The 15,244-nt window shown below is 42.5% G+C and overlaps 1 protein-coding gene across 2 annotated transcripts in view; it reads left to right on the top strand.

Moving 5' to 3' along the window:
• The window catches only part of OSBPL10 (oxysterol binding protein like 10), a 407,162-nt gene that overhangs the window by 163,912 nt on the left and 228,006 nt on the right, over positions 1 to 15,244 (top strand). For both annotated transcript variants that reach the window (XM_030205974.1, XM_030205965.1), the window contains exon 3: positions 4,963 to 5,042. In XM_030205974.1, the coding sequence (XP_030061834.1) occupies positions 4,963 to 5,042 (80 nt within the window). The remainder of the gene's footprint in view (positions 1 to 4,962; positions 5,043 to 15,244) is intronic.

Genomic DNA, 15,244 nt, shown 5'->3' with positions numbered 1-15,244 from the left:
TGAGCCAAAGGGAGAATTTTGAATTTGATCCAGAAGCCAATGATTCTTGGCAAGCTATGCTGTACCACAATTGAAATTATGGGCATTGCAAAGTAGCTTGATTGAGTTTGAAAATGTGCTAATTCTAAGCATTTGATTCCACAGTATACAGAGTTACAGTAATCCAGGCTAGAAATGACCAAAGTAAGACGTGATCTAAAAAATACTTAATGGAATGGATTCAGTGAAAGAGTATAAAAGGATGACTTTGATTGCTGAAATTTGATACCCTGTTTGTAAATGCTGATCACAGAGAATACCTAAAATCTTAGTGGAATCTTTTAGAGAAATTGGTGAGCTTAGGCGCTGGAATCACCAATTCCTCTAACTGATTCAATTAAGGTTTTAGGTATTCTCTGTGACCAGCATTTATAAACAGGAACAAAAGACCTGCTGGACAGACAGACTTTCACGGTCTGTGCCCTGAAAATAGCAAGGACAAATCAAGATTAAGTATACATATGTAGTATCACATTATTTATTTTTATTTATTATTTATTAGGATTTATTTACCACCTTTTTGAAGGAATTCACTCAAGGTGGTGTACAGTAAGAATAGATCAAACATGAGCACTAGGCAATTAGAGCAGTAAAAATATTCGAACAACAATACATTATAATTGGTAGTGAAGGGTAAGGCAAAGTTGTAACATATAGATGAATAAGAAAGTAGGAAGAATTAGAAAGTAAGGTGATTGAAGAAAGTTGCACGTAAGGTCAGAGAGATAGTTAAATATTACCTCAGCTGGGGTAGGAGTGGATCTCCACTACCCAAGCTGCAAAGGGCTTAAATACAAATCAAGTTATGCATCCAGTTTTTCCTACATAAGTACACAACTGTGGAACGCATTACCAAAAGCCTTGAAAACAATGTATGACCACCTAAACTTCCGGAAATCACTACCACCCTGTTTAAAAAGGCATACCTTACCGATCCAATTTAAATGCCTGAACTCTGCAACACAACGAAACTAAAGTACGTAATGGACATAACGCAACTCTTCCTCTCTACGATTCCCTAATGTGTCTGTTCCACATGAACCTTATCTTACCACAACATCACTTTGTATTTGTTCATACCGGAGTCAGCGAACGCCTCTCTGGTACTATGTAAGCCACATTGAACCTGCAAATAGGTGGGAAAATGTGGGATACAAATGTAACAAATAAATAAATAAACATGTCCTGCTGCAGTATGTGCAGCCCGAGTCAATCTTTGTGTGTGTGAGTGAGACTAACAAGTTAGTTACTTCTTCCATTAAAGGCTTGGTTGAAGAGCCAAGCTTTCACCTGCTTCCTTTAGTAGAGGTAGTCTTGTGTTAAGTGGAGCCTTTCAGGCAATGCATTCCAGAGTGTGGGGGCTACCCCGGAAAATGCTCGCTTGCGGGTATCACATCGTGTAATGTCTTTTGGAGAGGGTGTAGTTTGTGAAAGTCCTTGGGAGGACCTTAGTGTCCTTGGCAGTGTGTGGAGGATCATCCTATTCTTCAGATACTCGGGGCCATTTCCTTTCAGGGCCTTGAAGATCAGACATAGATTTTTAAATTTAGCCCTGTATTGTACTGGTAGCCAATGAAGTTTTTGCAAAAATGGTGTGATGTGGTCACGTCGCTTGCAACCTTCTATGAGTCTTGCTGCTTCATTCTGAATCAACTGGAGCTGGTGCAGGCCCTTTGTAGTTAGACCATAGTATAGTGCATTGCAGTAATCCAGTCTTGATGTTACCATGGCATGCACAACTGGGATAAGATTTACCTTCTCGAATGTAAGGAGAGAGGCAGCATAGTTGCCGCAAATAGTAGAAGCAGCTCTTGAAGGTTGCTTGGATTTGAGGATTCAGAGTAAGTGTTGAATCTAACTGTATTCCAAGGTTCCTGACTTGTGATTTGAGGGGGAGTTCATACTTCCCAAAAGGGATTTTGATGTCAGGTATGTATCCACTTGTGTTAGGGACCCAGAGAAGCTCGGTTTTACTTGGGTTCAGGCAAAGTTTGTTGTGTTTAGCCCATTCTTGAATTGATGTTAGACAAGTGATCAGTTTATTCAAGGCTGTAGGTAAGTCAGGTTCAATGGGTATGAGTAGCTGCACATCATCCGCATAGATGTAGAACTGAGTATCCATTGACCGAATCAGCTCAGCTAGTGGCTTGAGGTAGATATTGAACAGAATAGGTGAAAGTATCGATCCTTGTGGTACCCCGCAGGTCAGTGTCCATGGTGGTGATGAATTGCTTTCAATCATTATGGCTGCATTATGGCTGCACTTAGCACTTCTATGTGAAATTCTTGGAAACAGTGCATAGGTTTCCTTTAGTTTTAAGGAATCTAAAAGATTCAGTTATAGAAGTAGATTATGTAGTTAAAATGCATTTTTTAAACTTACGGATTGCAGGTATGAACTTTAGAGTTTCTGGTTCTGATATCCTTGGATGGTCCAATTGATGCAGGTTGCTGTAGGCTTTTTCTTTATTTTTCCAGAGGAAGGATAGATGTAAATAAGGATCCAGCTCCAATCTCAGAGCATGAGGAGTTATACCTTTATACATTACTAGTGGAACCATGCCTGTTTCCTCAACAATGAAACGGGCCCTAGGAAAGCTGTCATGTAAGCTTTTTTTTCTTTCTCCCCTGCCCTCCCCTCCATGTCCAGCAATTCTTCCCTCCCCTCCATGTCCAGTGATTCTCCTCTTCCCTGCCCTCCCATCCGTGTCCCGCGATTCTCTCCTCTACTATCCTCCCATTCCATCCATGTCCATCAATTCTCCTCTGCCCTGCCCTCCCCTTCCCTCCCTTCCCTCCCCTTCCTCCCTCTTTCCCTCCTTCTCCTCGATGTCCCGCGATTCTCTCCTCCCCTCGATTTGTACCCGAACGTTCTCTGGCTGGCTGTTGATCGGGGAGCTGAGGGCGGGAAGGAGTGGATGGACCATCCGAGAGCTGCCTGGCGATTCTCTGCGATTCTCTCCTCCTGACATCATCTCGCCTCCTGCGTTCCCTTCCCCCTCATTGTTCCACCCTCTGACGTCATTAACGTTTTGACGCGAGGACGGGGCAGTGAGTGGGAATGGATGTTACGAACCCAGGCATCCAGACATAGAATGTTGGAGGTGCAAATTATTATATAGGATACCTTTATACTATGAGTTTATCTTGTTGGGCAGACTGGATGGACCATACAGGTCTTTATCTGCCATCATCTACTATGTTACATAGCAGTGGATTTAACAGGATTTAACTTAGATGATGGTTAGCAAGCCAATGAACCATGGCATCAGTGCAAGAATTAAGAGTCTCCATGTTAAGAGTAGATGAATCAGAGTTATTTTTCCTCCTCTAATAATTGCTGCCTTTTCCTGACTCTTTTTTTCTTTTTCTTTGTATAATGAATCAAGGTTATCTTTCCAGCCACTTGTCTATCTTTCTCTGCTTTCTCTTTCCTTGATGGTCATCAGTTTGTTGTCCCTAATCTATGCCTCTAGCCATCTCCCATTCCCTACATACACTAGCTGCATGGACCATCTTCTCTATTATTTCCTTAATTCTCTATATAGCTTTCTTTCCTTCCTACTTTCACATCATTATCTATTCCTTGTTCCCCAGAATCTTTCTTACAAACTAGGAGCAATCCCGAGGGCTTTTTTCCATTGATAGAGTTAGTATTCTTTGGACCTGGTAAATTTTGCATGCATTTAGTGTCTTGGTAGTGTAGCTGCTTTACAGAAAACAGGCCCACAGATGGGAGTCAAGTGAAGAAGGACAGCCAAGGTGATGAAGAGGCAGACTTAAGAGAAGGGAATGTAAAAGAAACAGCAGCATGTAACATGGTGGGCAGAGAAGGTACAGCAGAGTTAGGAGAACTTAGAGGAATTCAAGAGGAGGGTGAATGAATAAAGCAATATAATTAAGTTCCTCTGTCAACAATTGGAATGGTTTGAAGACACCTGTATAAGAGAAAGCTATGATTTTTTAAAAAATAGATTTTTAGGATTTTTATGTAGATTGACTTTAAACAACTTAGGGGCCCTTTTACTAAGGTGTGCCCAAAAGTGCCCTGCATTTTTTTCCTGTGCCGGAAAATGAATGTGCGGTAAAATGAAAATCAGTGCGCGTCCATTTTCAGCCTGAGACCTTACCGCCCCCCCCCCCCCCTTTGACTTAGCGGTAAGGTCTCACATGCTAACCGGGTGGTAAATGTCCAGCGCGCGTCAACTGCCGATTACCGCTGGGTAAGCACCACACGGTAGAAAATATTTTTGGGTGCACGTCAAAAATGGAATTACCACCCAGGGCACGCAGTAGCCAGGCAGTAGTGCCAATTTGACGCATGTTGGACGCACGTAGGCGCCTATGCGCCTTTGTAAAAGGGCCCCTCAGTGTTGCAAGGTCCATGTGCTTGTAAGTGTCAGTTGTGAATGTTATATGGCAACTACTGTATGTGTTTTTCTCTGGTGCTGAACAAAACCGCTGGACAGTTCCTCTGACCTTATTTTTCATAGGTTTGGAAATGAGATTCTAAATCATTACTCGGCAACACTTAGAAACTTTTAAAAGGCCTTCAAACTGCTGTTGTGGTCAAAACAGATACTTCAATCTTAACAACTTCTTTAATACTTTAATGCTTATGGTATTTTTCATGATTGAATTTTAGATTCCACTGACTGAAAGCTTTTTAGATACTGAGTTACAATAATGTCTTTGGATAGAATTATCTGTTTTTCCACCTTGAACATGTTTTGATATAAAGAATGAGCACATGCAATTGTACACTGATTTTTGCCTCCTCTTCATATTGTAGCAATGAGATGGTTGTTCTTTATTTCTTCTTCAACAAAGCCCTCTAACTTGATGGCAAAACCAGGAAAACCCACTCTTGCTGGTATCTCTAATGTGGTGCAAGCCCTGCACTTCTCTTTCTTCCTGTTTCAGCTGCTGATGCAAAGGAGAGGCAGTACTGGGTAACTCAGCTTCGATCCTGTGCCAAGCACCACACAGAAGCCAATTCAAAGGTAAGCTAGCGAGAGAGAGACTAAGGGGTTCATTTACTAATGTGCTCTAATGGATTTAGGGAGTCTTTTAGTAAGCCGCGGTAGCGTTTTTAGCTTGCGGTAGAAATCAGCTGGCATTTACTGCCAGCTGATTTCTACCGTGAGCTAAAAATGCTACCATAGCTTAGTAAACGACCCCCTTATCGTGCTAATGATTAACATGCGCTAAATGATAAGTACATTATATACCTGTGGGCATCTTATCATTTAGTACTCGCTAATTGTTAGTGCGCACTAAATCTCTTAGCTTACCTTAGTAAAAGGAGCCTCAAACATTGTTTCAGTGTCGCAGTGAAACCTGTAAAATTCAAGTGTGTGCTCATGGATTCTTTTATAAAAACAAGCCCGTCTGCCCTTAAATTATACAGAGCCTAGCTTGTTTAGTATTATGACCTGGCATGGAAGTACAGGTAATGTCAAGTTTATTTTCAACCCTCTCTCAGCAGTGAAATGGTGTGCTGGAGAGAGGTGCACCGACCCTGTGACTTACTATTGCTTACCACTTCTGTGGCTCTACAAGATGTACACAGAGGGCAAAGAAAAAGAAGTGGCAATAGAAGATTTAAAGGAGAGAGGAAGATGGAAATGAGAATATTGCAAATGGAGCTGTTGAGGAATGGGGATATGAATGTTTACTTACTAGTACTACTACTATTTAGCATTTCTATAGCGCTACAAGGCGTACGCAGCGCTGCACAAACATAGAAGAAAGACAGTCCCTGCTCAAAGAGCTTACAATCTAATAGACAAAAAATAAAGTAATCAAATCAATTAATGTGAACGGGAAGGAAGAGAGGAAGGTAGGTGGAGGCGAGTGGTTACAAGTGGTTACGAGTCAAAAGCAATGTTAAAGAGGTGGGCTTTCAGTCTAGATTTAAAGGTGGCCAAGGATGGGACAAGACGTAGGGGCTCAGGAAGTTTATTCCAGGCGTAGGGTGCAACGAGACAGAAGGCGCAAAGTCTGGAGTTGGCAGTAGTGGAGAAGGGAACAGATAAGAAGGTTTTATCCATGGAGCGGAGTGCACGGGAAGGGGTGTAGGGAAGGACAAGTGTGGAGAGATACTGGGGAGCAGCAGAGTGAGTACATTTATAGGTTAGTAGAAGAAGTTTGAACAGGATGCGAAAACGGATAGGGAGCCAGTGAAGCGACTTGAGGAGAGGGGTAGTATGAGTAAAGCGACCCTGGCGGAAGACGAGACGGGCAGCAGAGTTTTGAACCGATTGGAGAGGGGAGAGGTGACTAAGTGGGAGACCAGAAAGAAGCAGATTGCAGTAGTCTAAACGAGAGGTGACAAGGGTGTGGATGAGGGTTTTTGTAGAGTGCTCGGAAAGAAAGGGGCAGATTTTACGAATGTTGTAAAGAAAGAAACGACAGGTCTTGGTGATCTGCTGGATATGAGCAGAGAGAAGAGTCAAAGATGACCCCAAGGTTTCGAGCTGAGGAGTCAGGGAGAATGAGAGAGCCATCAACAGAAATAGAAAACGGGGTGAGTGGGGAGGTGGGTTTGGGGGGAAAAATGAGAAGCTCAGTTTTGGTCATATTTAATTTCAGGTGGCGTTGAGACATCCAGACAGCAATGTCAGACAAGCAAGCTGAAACTTTGGTTTGGATGCAAGGTGAGATATCAGGGATAGAAAGGTAGATTTGGGAGTCATCAGCATAGAGATGGTAGGAAAATCCATGGGATGAGATTAATGAACCAAGGGAAGAAGTGTAGGTAGAAAAGAGGAGGGGACCAAGAACAGAACCCTGAGGTACGCCGACAGGCAGAGGGATAGAAGTAGAAGAGGATCCACCAGAGTGAACACTGAAGGTGCGGAGGGAGAGGTAGGAAGAGAACCAGGAAAGGACAGAGCCCTGGAATCCAATTGAGGACGGGGTATCGAGAAGTATGCTGTGATCGACAGTGTCAAAAGCAGTGGAAAGATCAAGAAGAATGAGGATGGAATATTGACCTCTGGATTTAGCCAGTAATAGGTCATTGGAGACTTTAGTAAGCGCAGTTTCGGTTGAGTGGAGAGGGAGAAAACCAGATTGTAGTGGGTCAAGATTAGCACGTGAGGAGAGAAAATCAAGGCAGCGCTGGTGAACAGCACGCTCAAGTAATTTGGAGAGAAAAGGGAGGAGGGAGATGGGTCGAGTGACGGCTTCTTAAGGAGAGGTGTGACCACAGCATGTTTAAAGGCAGTAGGGACAGTTGCAGTGGAAAGTGAGAGGTTGAGAATGTGACAGATAAAAGGAATAAGAGCAGGTGAGATGGCATTAAGAAGGTGGGTGGGAATGGGATCAGAGGAACAGGTGATACATTTTGAGGAAGAAAGGAGAAGTGTAGTTTCCTCTATAGTAACTTCAGGAAAGGAGGAAAAGGAATGAGGGGAAGGAGAGAGAGGGGAACGGACTAGTGGAGGGAAAGGTGGCGAGGTAGAGAATTCAAGGTTTATCTTTTGAACCTTGTCATGAAAGAATTCAGCAAGGGTCTGAGGAGATAATGAAGGGGGAATTGGGGGAGGGGGCACCTCGAGAAGAGAGTTCAATGTGGTGAAGAGAAGTCGAGGGTTAGAGCCAAGAGAGTTGGTCAGTTGGATATAATAATCCTGTCTGGCGCGTAAAAGAGCAGATTGGAAGGAGGTCAGCATGAACTTAAAGACATCTTTTTTTCCCAGGTATTATCTGACTTCATACACATACCCACACACACACACACATTCAAACGCACACAGGCATATGTATACACAAATGCAACTATATGCACACACACATGAAAATCACCCCCTAGCGCAAGGTTTTATTGATTCCTCTTAAGAAAGTGAGCTAAACCATAACTTTATCAACAAGCAGCACTGTAACTCCTTATGGGAAGTTCCCTGAGATTCTTGTACATTCTCTGCGGTTTGGGAAAATTGTTTTAAAAAATTGCATAATTTAATATGAAAGCGTTTTGATATTTTTGCAAGTAATAAATGGTTCATATCGGACTCATGAAATGCCGCTTGCTGATAAAGTTTTATGGTTTAGCTTTCCTTCTGAAGATCCAATTGAAAATGACTAAAACCTGGAGATAGGGGGTGATTTTCATGTTGTACAGGTCAGGGCGTATCTGAAAGTCGGCGGTAGCGGGGGCCGAAGCCAGAGTGAGGGGGCACATTATAGCCCCCGCCGCCGCTGCCGCCGCCGCCATTTCCGACCCCCCCCCCCCTGCCACCGTGGGTACCTTTGCTGGTGGGGGACCCCAACCCCCACCAGCCGAGGTCCGCTTCCTCCTGCCGCTGCGAGGTTTTTAAAGTTCTTCATCGGGATTCGTCCTCCGTCACTCTGTGCTGCTGTTCAAAGAAGCTGCTAGCTGAATGCAGTTTCGGACTGAGTCTGATGTCGCTGCTGCACGTTGTACGTGCAGGACGTCAGACTCATGTACAACATGCAGCAGCGACGTCAGACTCAGTCCGAAAACTGCATTCAGCTAGCAGCTTCTTTGAACAGCAGCACAGAGTGATGGAGGACGAATCCCGATGAACTTAAAAAACCTCGCAGCGGCAGGAGGAAGCGGACCTCGGCTGGTGGGGGTTGGGGTCCCCCGCCAGCAAAGGTACCCACGGCGGCAGTAGGGGGGTCCAGGGCAAAATCTGCGGGGACCCAGGCCCCTGTGGCCCCACGCAGATACGCCCCTGACCCTCCAAAGTATTTTCACTTATACGCTTTGAGACACACTCCTTCCCCCCTCCCCCAACACACACACCCTTCTTGCAGCTCCCCCTTCTCTTTGCTCTGGAACCTAAGCAGGAACATTGTTCAGAAAGGTTATAGTACATAATTATAAAGGAGCACTGAAAACTCAACTGAGCTTTTAAGTTGCTTCAAATCATTGTTGGTGAAAATATAGTTCTTCCTAGCTTCATTTAGATGGCAGCTTTAAGTATACAATAATGGTGATAGACTGCTGTTGTCTTTCATCAGCATAGCAGCACTTTTTACAAGTTATGGTACTTTGAAAATATGAGAAAATGAAAAGCATGCAGGAAGCCACACACTCCAAACAGTGATTAATACAAAGACCATTCTTTATAGAGAGAAAGTGCTGTTTCATTCAAAAAATGGGATATTTGAAGGCAGTTCTGTTTTGTATCTGAAACATCAGGGGTTTGAGGGGGGAAGGTTTGGTCCAAGGATCTTTATTAGAATTTTACAAAAGAAATACAGCATAAGAAATACAGCATAGCAAGAAATAACAATGCATACAAAGAAAATGCCTAACATATCAAGCTGTGCACGCAGCTGACTAACCGTCAGGTAACGATATTAGTGTCTGAAAAAGGAAAAGTCCAAAGCAATGACATATAAGAAAAGACAGATAAGAAATCTAAGCAGACAGATGGCATCTAAGTTCCAGATACAGGACTTAAGGGGGGGAAATTATAAATGTGGGCTACCGTTGAGATGGATTATTTTATTGCAAGTCGTACTATTTTAGCACAGGGTCTGATTGCATAAAATACTTCAACTTGTGCTAAAATAACCCATCTTAATGGTAGACCATGTTGATAACTTCCCCCCTTATTTCCAAAAAAACAGTTGTACACGGTTAGGCATGTTACGTAAAACACCGAGGTATTTTCGGGAAATGTAGGAAGTCTTGGAATGTGTCCATCCAAATCTTTTTTGTTGTTGTTTTTTTCAATGTTGTTTGGATACCCCTTTTGATGTGCGATCTGTACAACTGCTTCCACTGGTGAAAATTTAGAGGTATTCAGAGAACCTTTAACACATGACTGCAGAAACCAAAACTATGGCGTGATAGGTGAAAAAAATCTCTCCATGTCACATGATATTTTTTTTCTAAACGCTAGGGAGAGAATGGGAGTAAAATGAAACTTTTGTGAACTTCTGGGTCTTGATCACTGTGTCCTTTCAGCTTAATGGACAATTCAGTACTGGAAAAATGAACCCCTTTTTATGCTTGCATCTATTTTTTTTTTCTCTTTATCCTACACTTGCATCCTTCCATTTATCCCCTCTCTCTGCAGAATCTTGAAGAGCAGTTTCCTGGATAGTAATCACCAAACCAGAGTCATTATTTGCATGAGCACTTTTTGGATTTTTTTTTCCTCCCCGGTGCATCGCTTTTCATTTCTCAGTATTGAAAACACATCTGTTACTGTATTTCATATTCCCTCAGCTTTGTGAGAGTCCTTTGAAACTCTTCCCTTTCATTTCTAGTTACCATTTCATATAGATTTGAATTTGTATTTTCGATTTTACTACTCTCCTTTCCTGTACACGTTTATAAAATTAATCATAACTTTTAAAAACATTAACCTATTGCCATTTAGCCATCTCACAACTAACAGACCTGTCAGTTTTCAGTGCCATCACTGCAAATGCAGCGAGTCCCACTAGTACAATACAGTTGTTACTAGTCTTGTCATCTTTTTTCTCTGTCTTTGTTTAATACTATTTTTCATATGCTTGTGGAGGATAACTAATGTGCAGATGTCTTTTGCCTGTATGCTGGCATTCATACCCAAACTATTAAAGGTAAGTCAAAATTCAAAATTGAGGAAGCCTGAAAGCAGTGTGTAATCCTGATACCTGTCCCTTGCCCCTAGGGAGGGGAAAATACTTCAGCCCTAGAGGCTGGAATAAGAGAGACAATCAGACTTAGGTATAGGCATAACCAGTAAAAATCTTTATTGGTATCTCACTAAGCCAATACAAAATAATTGTTCTTTCTGGAGCAGGTTGTCACCCAGTAGCCAGATGCACAGACTGAATAACAAAACTGCTCAGCAAAAACTTTCTTAGCCATCACATATATACTGTTGTAAGTTTCGTTTCTCCTAAATCATTTGATTTCTCCTAAACTAACTTATGATCATATATGGATCTTCCTGTTTCTCTCCATTACACAATATAGTAATATACAAAAATGGCAATTTCCTGTATTCTACCACCCTCTCCTACTTGTGTTCACATGCACACTTTGTGGCAATTGGCTAATTCTTTATCAGTAACGCGTGATCACAGTGTGCAAAAACCATGTAGCAAGCTAGTATGAAACACCTGGTGTCCTTCTCTGAACACATATTTCCGTTGGACCATCTTGGAGTCTGCAGAGTCTCATCACCACCAAGGTTATATCCATGTACATCTGCCATATATGGGCCGCATAGCCTCAGTTCTTCCCAGTTGTCACCTTGACATGTAACGTGTACTTTCCATTTACTGAGAAAGCACTTTAGCTTACATGCAGCTGCAGGAAGAAACTAAAAATGTGATGATAACAGCAAGGCTAGGAAAACTGAGGGCTAACAGGGCCATATTACAGGCCTAGTACCATATTACAGGCCTAGTATAGGAAGGAATATATATTGAGCTGCCAATCTTAATGGAAAAACAGTATTAACAAATAAAATGTATGTCTTTAAACCAAATTACCCAGGAAAAAACAGCAACAAAGGTGGTCTAAAGAAAAGGGAACAATCAAGGATGTCCAAAAGTGGCTTATTGGTGAAAGACCCGACTTGGCCAAGTTTCGACACACTGCCTGCATCAGGGTTCATCAGATTCTTCAGTAATAAGCACAAACACAGAACATAAGCATGAAGGATTTTCACTTTGATGATTAGCAGTTTGGCTCTTTGGAGCAAGTAAACCTTAATCTGGAGATTGCTGCTCTACTGTTTGGAAGAAACCTTCATGTTTACGTTCTCATTCTACTCTTACTTAGTAGTGTGCGTTCCAGTGTTCGCTACGATAGATATTAGGTCACTTTTTTTCAGACGCCATACAGCGAGAGAAGTTTGACTTGTTTACTATAGAAGGACTCCTGAGGCAGGCCCTTGCGGCCGAAACACGATTCTTGTCGAGTCTGTTACATGTATTTTTGAATAAAACTCCTTCTGTGAACTCTTTGAGTCCATTGGATGTTTTTCACATAAAAAAAATTGAAGCGGTGCAAAGAAAAGCTACGAGAATGGTATGGGATTTGCGTTCCAAGACGTATGAGGAGAGACTTGCTGAACTGAACATGTATACCCTGGAGGAAATGAGGAACAGGGGTGATATGATACAGACGTTCAAATATTTGAAAGGTATTAATCCGCAAACAAGTCTTTTCCGGCGATGGGAAGGCGGTAGAATGAGAGGACATGAAATGAGATTGAAGGGGGGCAGACTCAAAAAAGATGTCAGGAAGTATTTTTTCACAGAGAGATTGGTGGATGCTTGGAATGCCCTCCCGCGGGAGGTGGTGGAGAGGAAAACGGTAACGGAATTCAAACATGCATGGGATATACATAAAGGAATCCTGTGCAGAAGGAATGGATCCTCAGAAGCTTAGCCGAAATTGGGTGGCAGAGCCGGTGGGGGGAAGAGGGGTTGGTGGTTGGGAGGCGAAGATAGTGGTGGGCAGACTTATACGGTCTGTGCCAGATCCTGTGGTGGGAGGTGGGACTGGTGGTTGGGAGGCGGGGAATAGTGCTGGGCAGACTTATACGGTCTGTGCCCTGAAAAAGACAGGTACAAATCAAGGTAAGGTGGTATACACATGAGTTCATCTTGTTGGGCAGATTGGATGGACCGTGCAGGTCTTTTTCTGCCGTCATCTACTATGTTACTATGTTACTATCTTTTGTGGCTCCTTCGCTGTGTTTGCGAAGGTTTTTTAATTCTTTTCTGCTGTTGTAACAATACCAGCAAATAGGACAAATCCTGAACATAAGATTGAATATTTGGCACCAATGGCTGCAAATATGCATCAACATATTCAGATAATGGCTGTAATAATCTGTCTCATACACAATAGGGCACCCAGGAGGGTGATCTAGAGACTATTGTATTTTGGGTACAAAGTAAATACATGGTGTACCAAGGTGTTGATTATCCAAATACTTCAGCTCTTTAGATGAAATGATGCCTTCTCGATTAGCTTTATGTAATACCTCACGTAAATGCGGTTGAAATAATTGTGTAAGATTATTTTGCAAAGGAATATAAAATTGAATATCAGTTAATTGTCTATTAGCTTCATCTATATAATAGTCTCAGTCTTAAACCACCAGTCCAGCCCTTGTCTTTTTATGATTATCGATTGGTCCCCACACAATTCACATAAAGCAAACATTGTTGTTTTGTCATCGTAACAAAACAGAGCCCCTTTTACAAAGGTGCACTAGCATTTTTAGTGCTTGCTAAACATTACTGTGCGCTAACCATGTAGATGCCCATAGGAATGTTATGGGCATCTACATGGTTAGTCTGCACTGAAAACACTAGTGCACCTTTGTAAAAGATCTTATTCTGTTCTCTTTCCTATTTCTGTACCTCATTAAGGACCAATTTCTCAAATGTTCCCAATATCAGGTCAATAGGACCTGGTGGCACCCACATAGACCACATTCTAGGCAAAACTGTTGCTGATTCATCTTCTACTGGAGTGTCATCAAAGTATAACCTAATTTTTAAAAAATGATTAAATGATAAAGCAGTTATGATGAGTGGTAGGGACAAAGGACGTACCAAAATTAAGTACAGTAATTTGGTCCGGTGATAGAGCTTTGGATGATAAATTAAATACATTAGACGCAGTCAATGGTGACTGCGAGCTGGGCAACGTCCTTTGTTTGGCTTCCTTTGGATAGAACAAACTCCCAACTGCATATCTGTTGATCCACTAGATTCAGCCTGTGGTTGATCTTCCCCAGAAGAATCACTGGAAGAAAAATGAAATCCCACTGTTTTCTTATTTGTAGATCTATTCTGCCTCTGCGACTTATCCATCCAAGGATAAATATATCCTCTCACATAATCACTTTCATCTTGCCTGAATTTGCCGATCTTCTGTTTCCATTGTTCCTGATATTAAACCTCTATTTGTTTCTGATACTCTTGAAATTGCTGATCAAACACTGGATTCATTGTTTCAACTGATTTAATTTCTCTTTCATCTCCTTTTGTTGAAGATCTATCATCTTAATTAATATATCCAAATTCAAAATCATAACATAACATAATATTGGTATTTGTATACTGCTATAGCTTCAAAGTTCTAAGCAGTTCACAAGTCGTTAAGAAACCAGGACAATTTCCCAGGAAATATAACGTAAATTAACTAATAAACAACAAATCTATGGGGCCGTTTTACTACGTGGACTTACCACATGTTAAATCAGAACTACCACCAGCCCAATATGACCGACAACGGTAGTTCTGGCTTTTGCGGTGCTAACCCGACGGTAATCAAGCATCACCTTGCATTGCCTAGTTACCACTAGGTTACCACGGGAGCCCTTATCTCCACCTCAGTGGATAGCGCTAAGAGCTCCCCTCTGCATGGCCACGTGGTAAGAGTTATCTTACTGCATGACCATTTGGGGGGGGGGGGGGGGCTTTTTACCCACTGCAGTAAAAAGGGCCCTGGTACACTGGGAAAAATGGCCCTCGTCGCTACCACAGGGCGCTTTTCCCCCCAACTTAGTAAAAGGACCCCTAAATTATTTATATAGAACAAATTTGTGGAAAAGGTGGGTCTGAAGCTTTCTCCTAAATAAAACATAAGAATCAAGTTGAGAAAAGCAAGAAGAAAGTTCTTGCCAGAGTTTACGAGCCTGATATCTATGCCAGCAATAATTCATGAATTTTCAGTCTCTTGCCACCTTTAGCAGAAGGAAAGCTAAAAAAAAGAGTTATTGTTAGTTCTCCAAGACTGACCACAGCTTGCAGTGCCATACGCTATCTGCAATTCAGTCCATTCCTCTCTGCTCAGTTCCCACCCCCTAACACATGAATTAGTGCACACCAGGGGCAGACTGACCATTTGGGCAATCAGGCAGTGTCCAAGGTCCCAGAGCAGTTTGGGGGGCCCAGTTCCTCTTTCTCACATGACCAACATCTCACTCTCCTCCGTCCCTGGGTCTGGCACTGTCCCTCTCTCTCACCCCTCCCCCACTCTAGTATTTCCCGTGTCTCTGACCCCCCCCCCCCCCTTGCATTTACGTAACAAGTTTCTTTCTCTGTATAGGGTCCCAGTATAGGCTGTCTGTCCCTGACTGGAACTTTCTCTCTGCTGTGGCCTTCCCTTGTGGAAGCAGGAGGTTACATCAGAAAGGGGCAGGCTGAGGCTTACGGAAGGTTCCAGTTAGCAGCAGACAGGCTATGCTGGGCCCTTTAC

Source organism: Microcaecilia unicolor, chromosome 1 (genome assembly GCF_901765095.1).
Source record: "Microcaecilia unicolor chromosome 1, aMicUni1.1, whole genome shotgun sequence".
NCBI lineage: Eukaryota > Metazoa > Chordata > Amphibia > Gymnophiona > Siphonopidae > Microcaecilia > Microcaecilia unicolor.
Note: the sequence above shows the minus strand (reverse complement) of the source record. Positions and strands in the feature narration are given on the sequence as shown.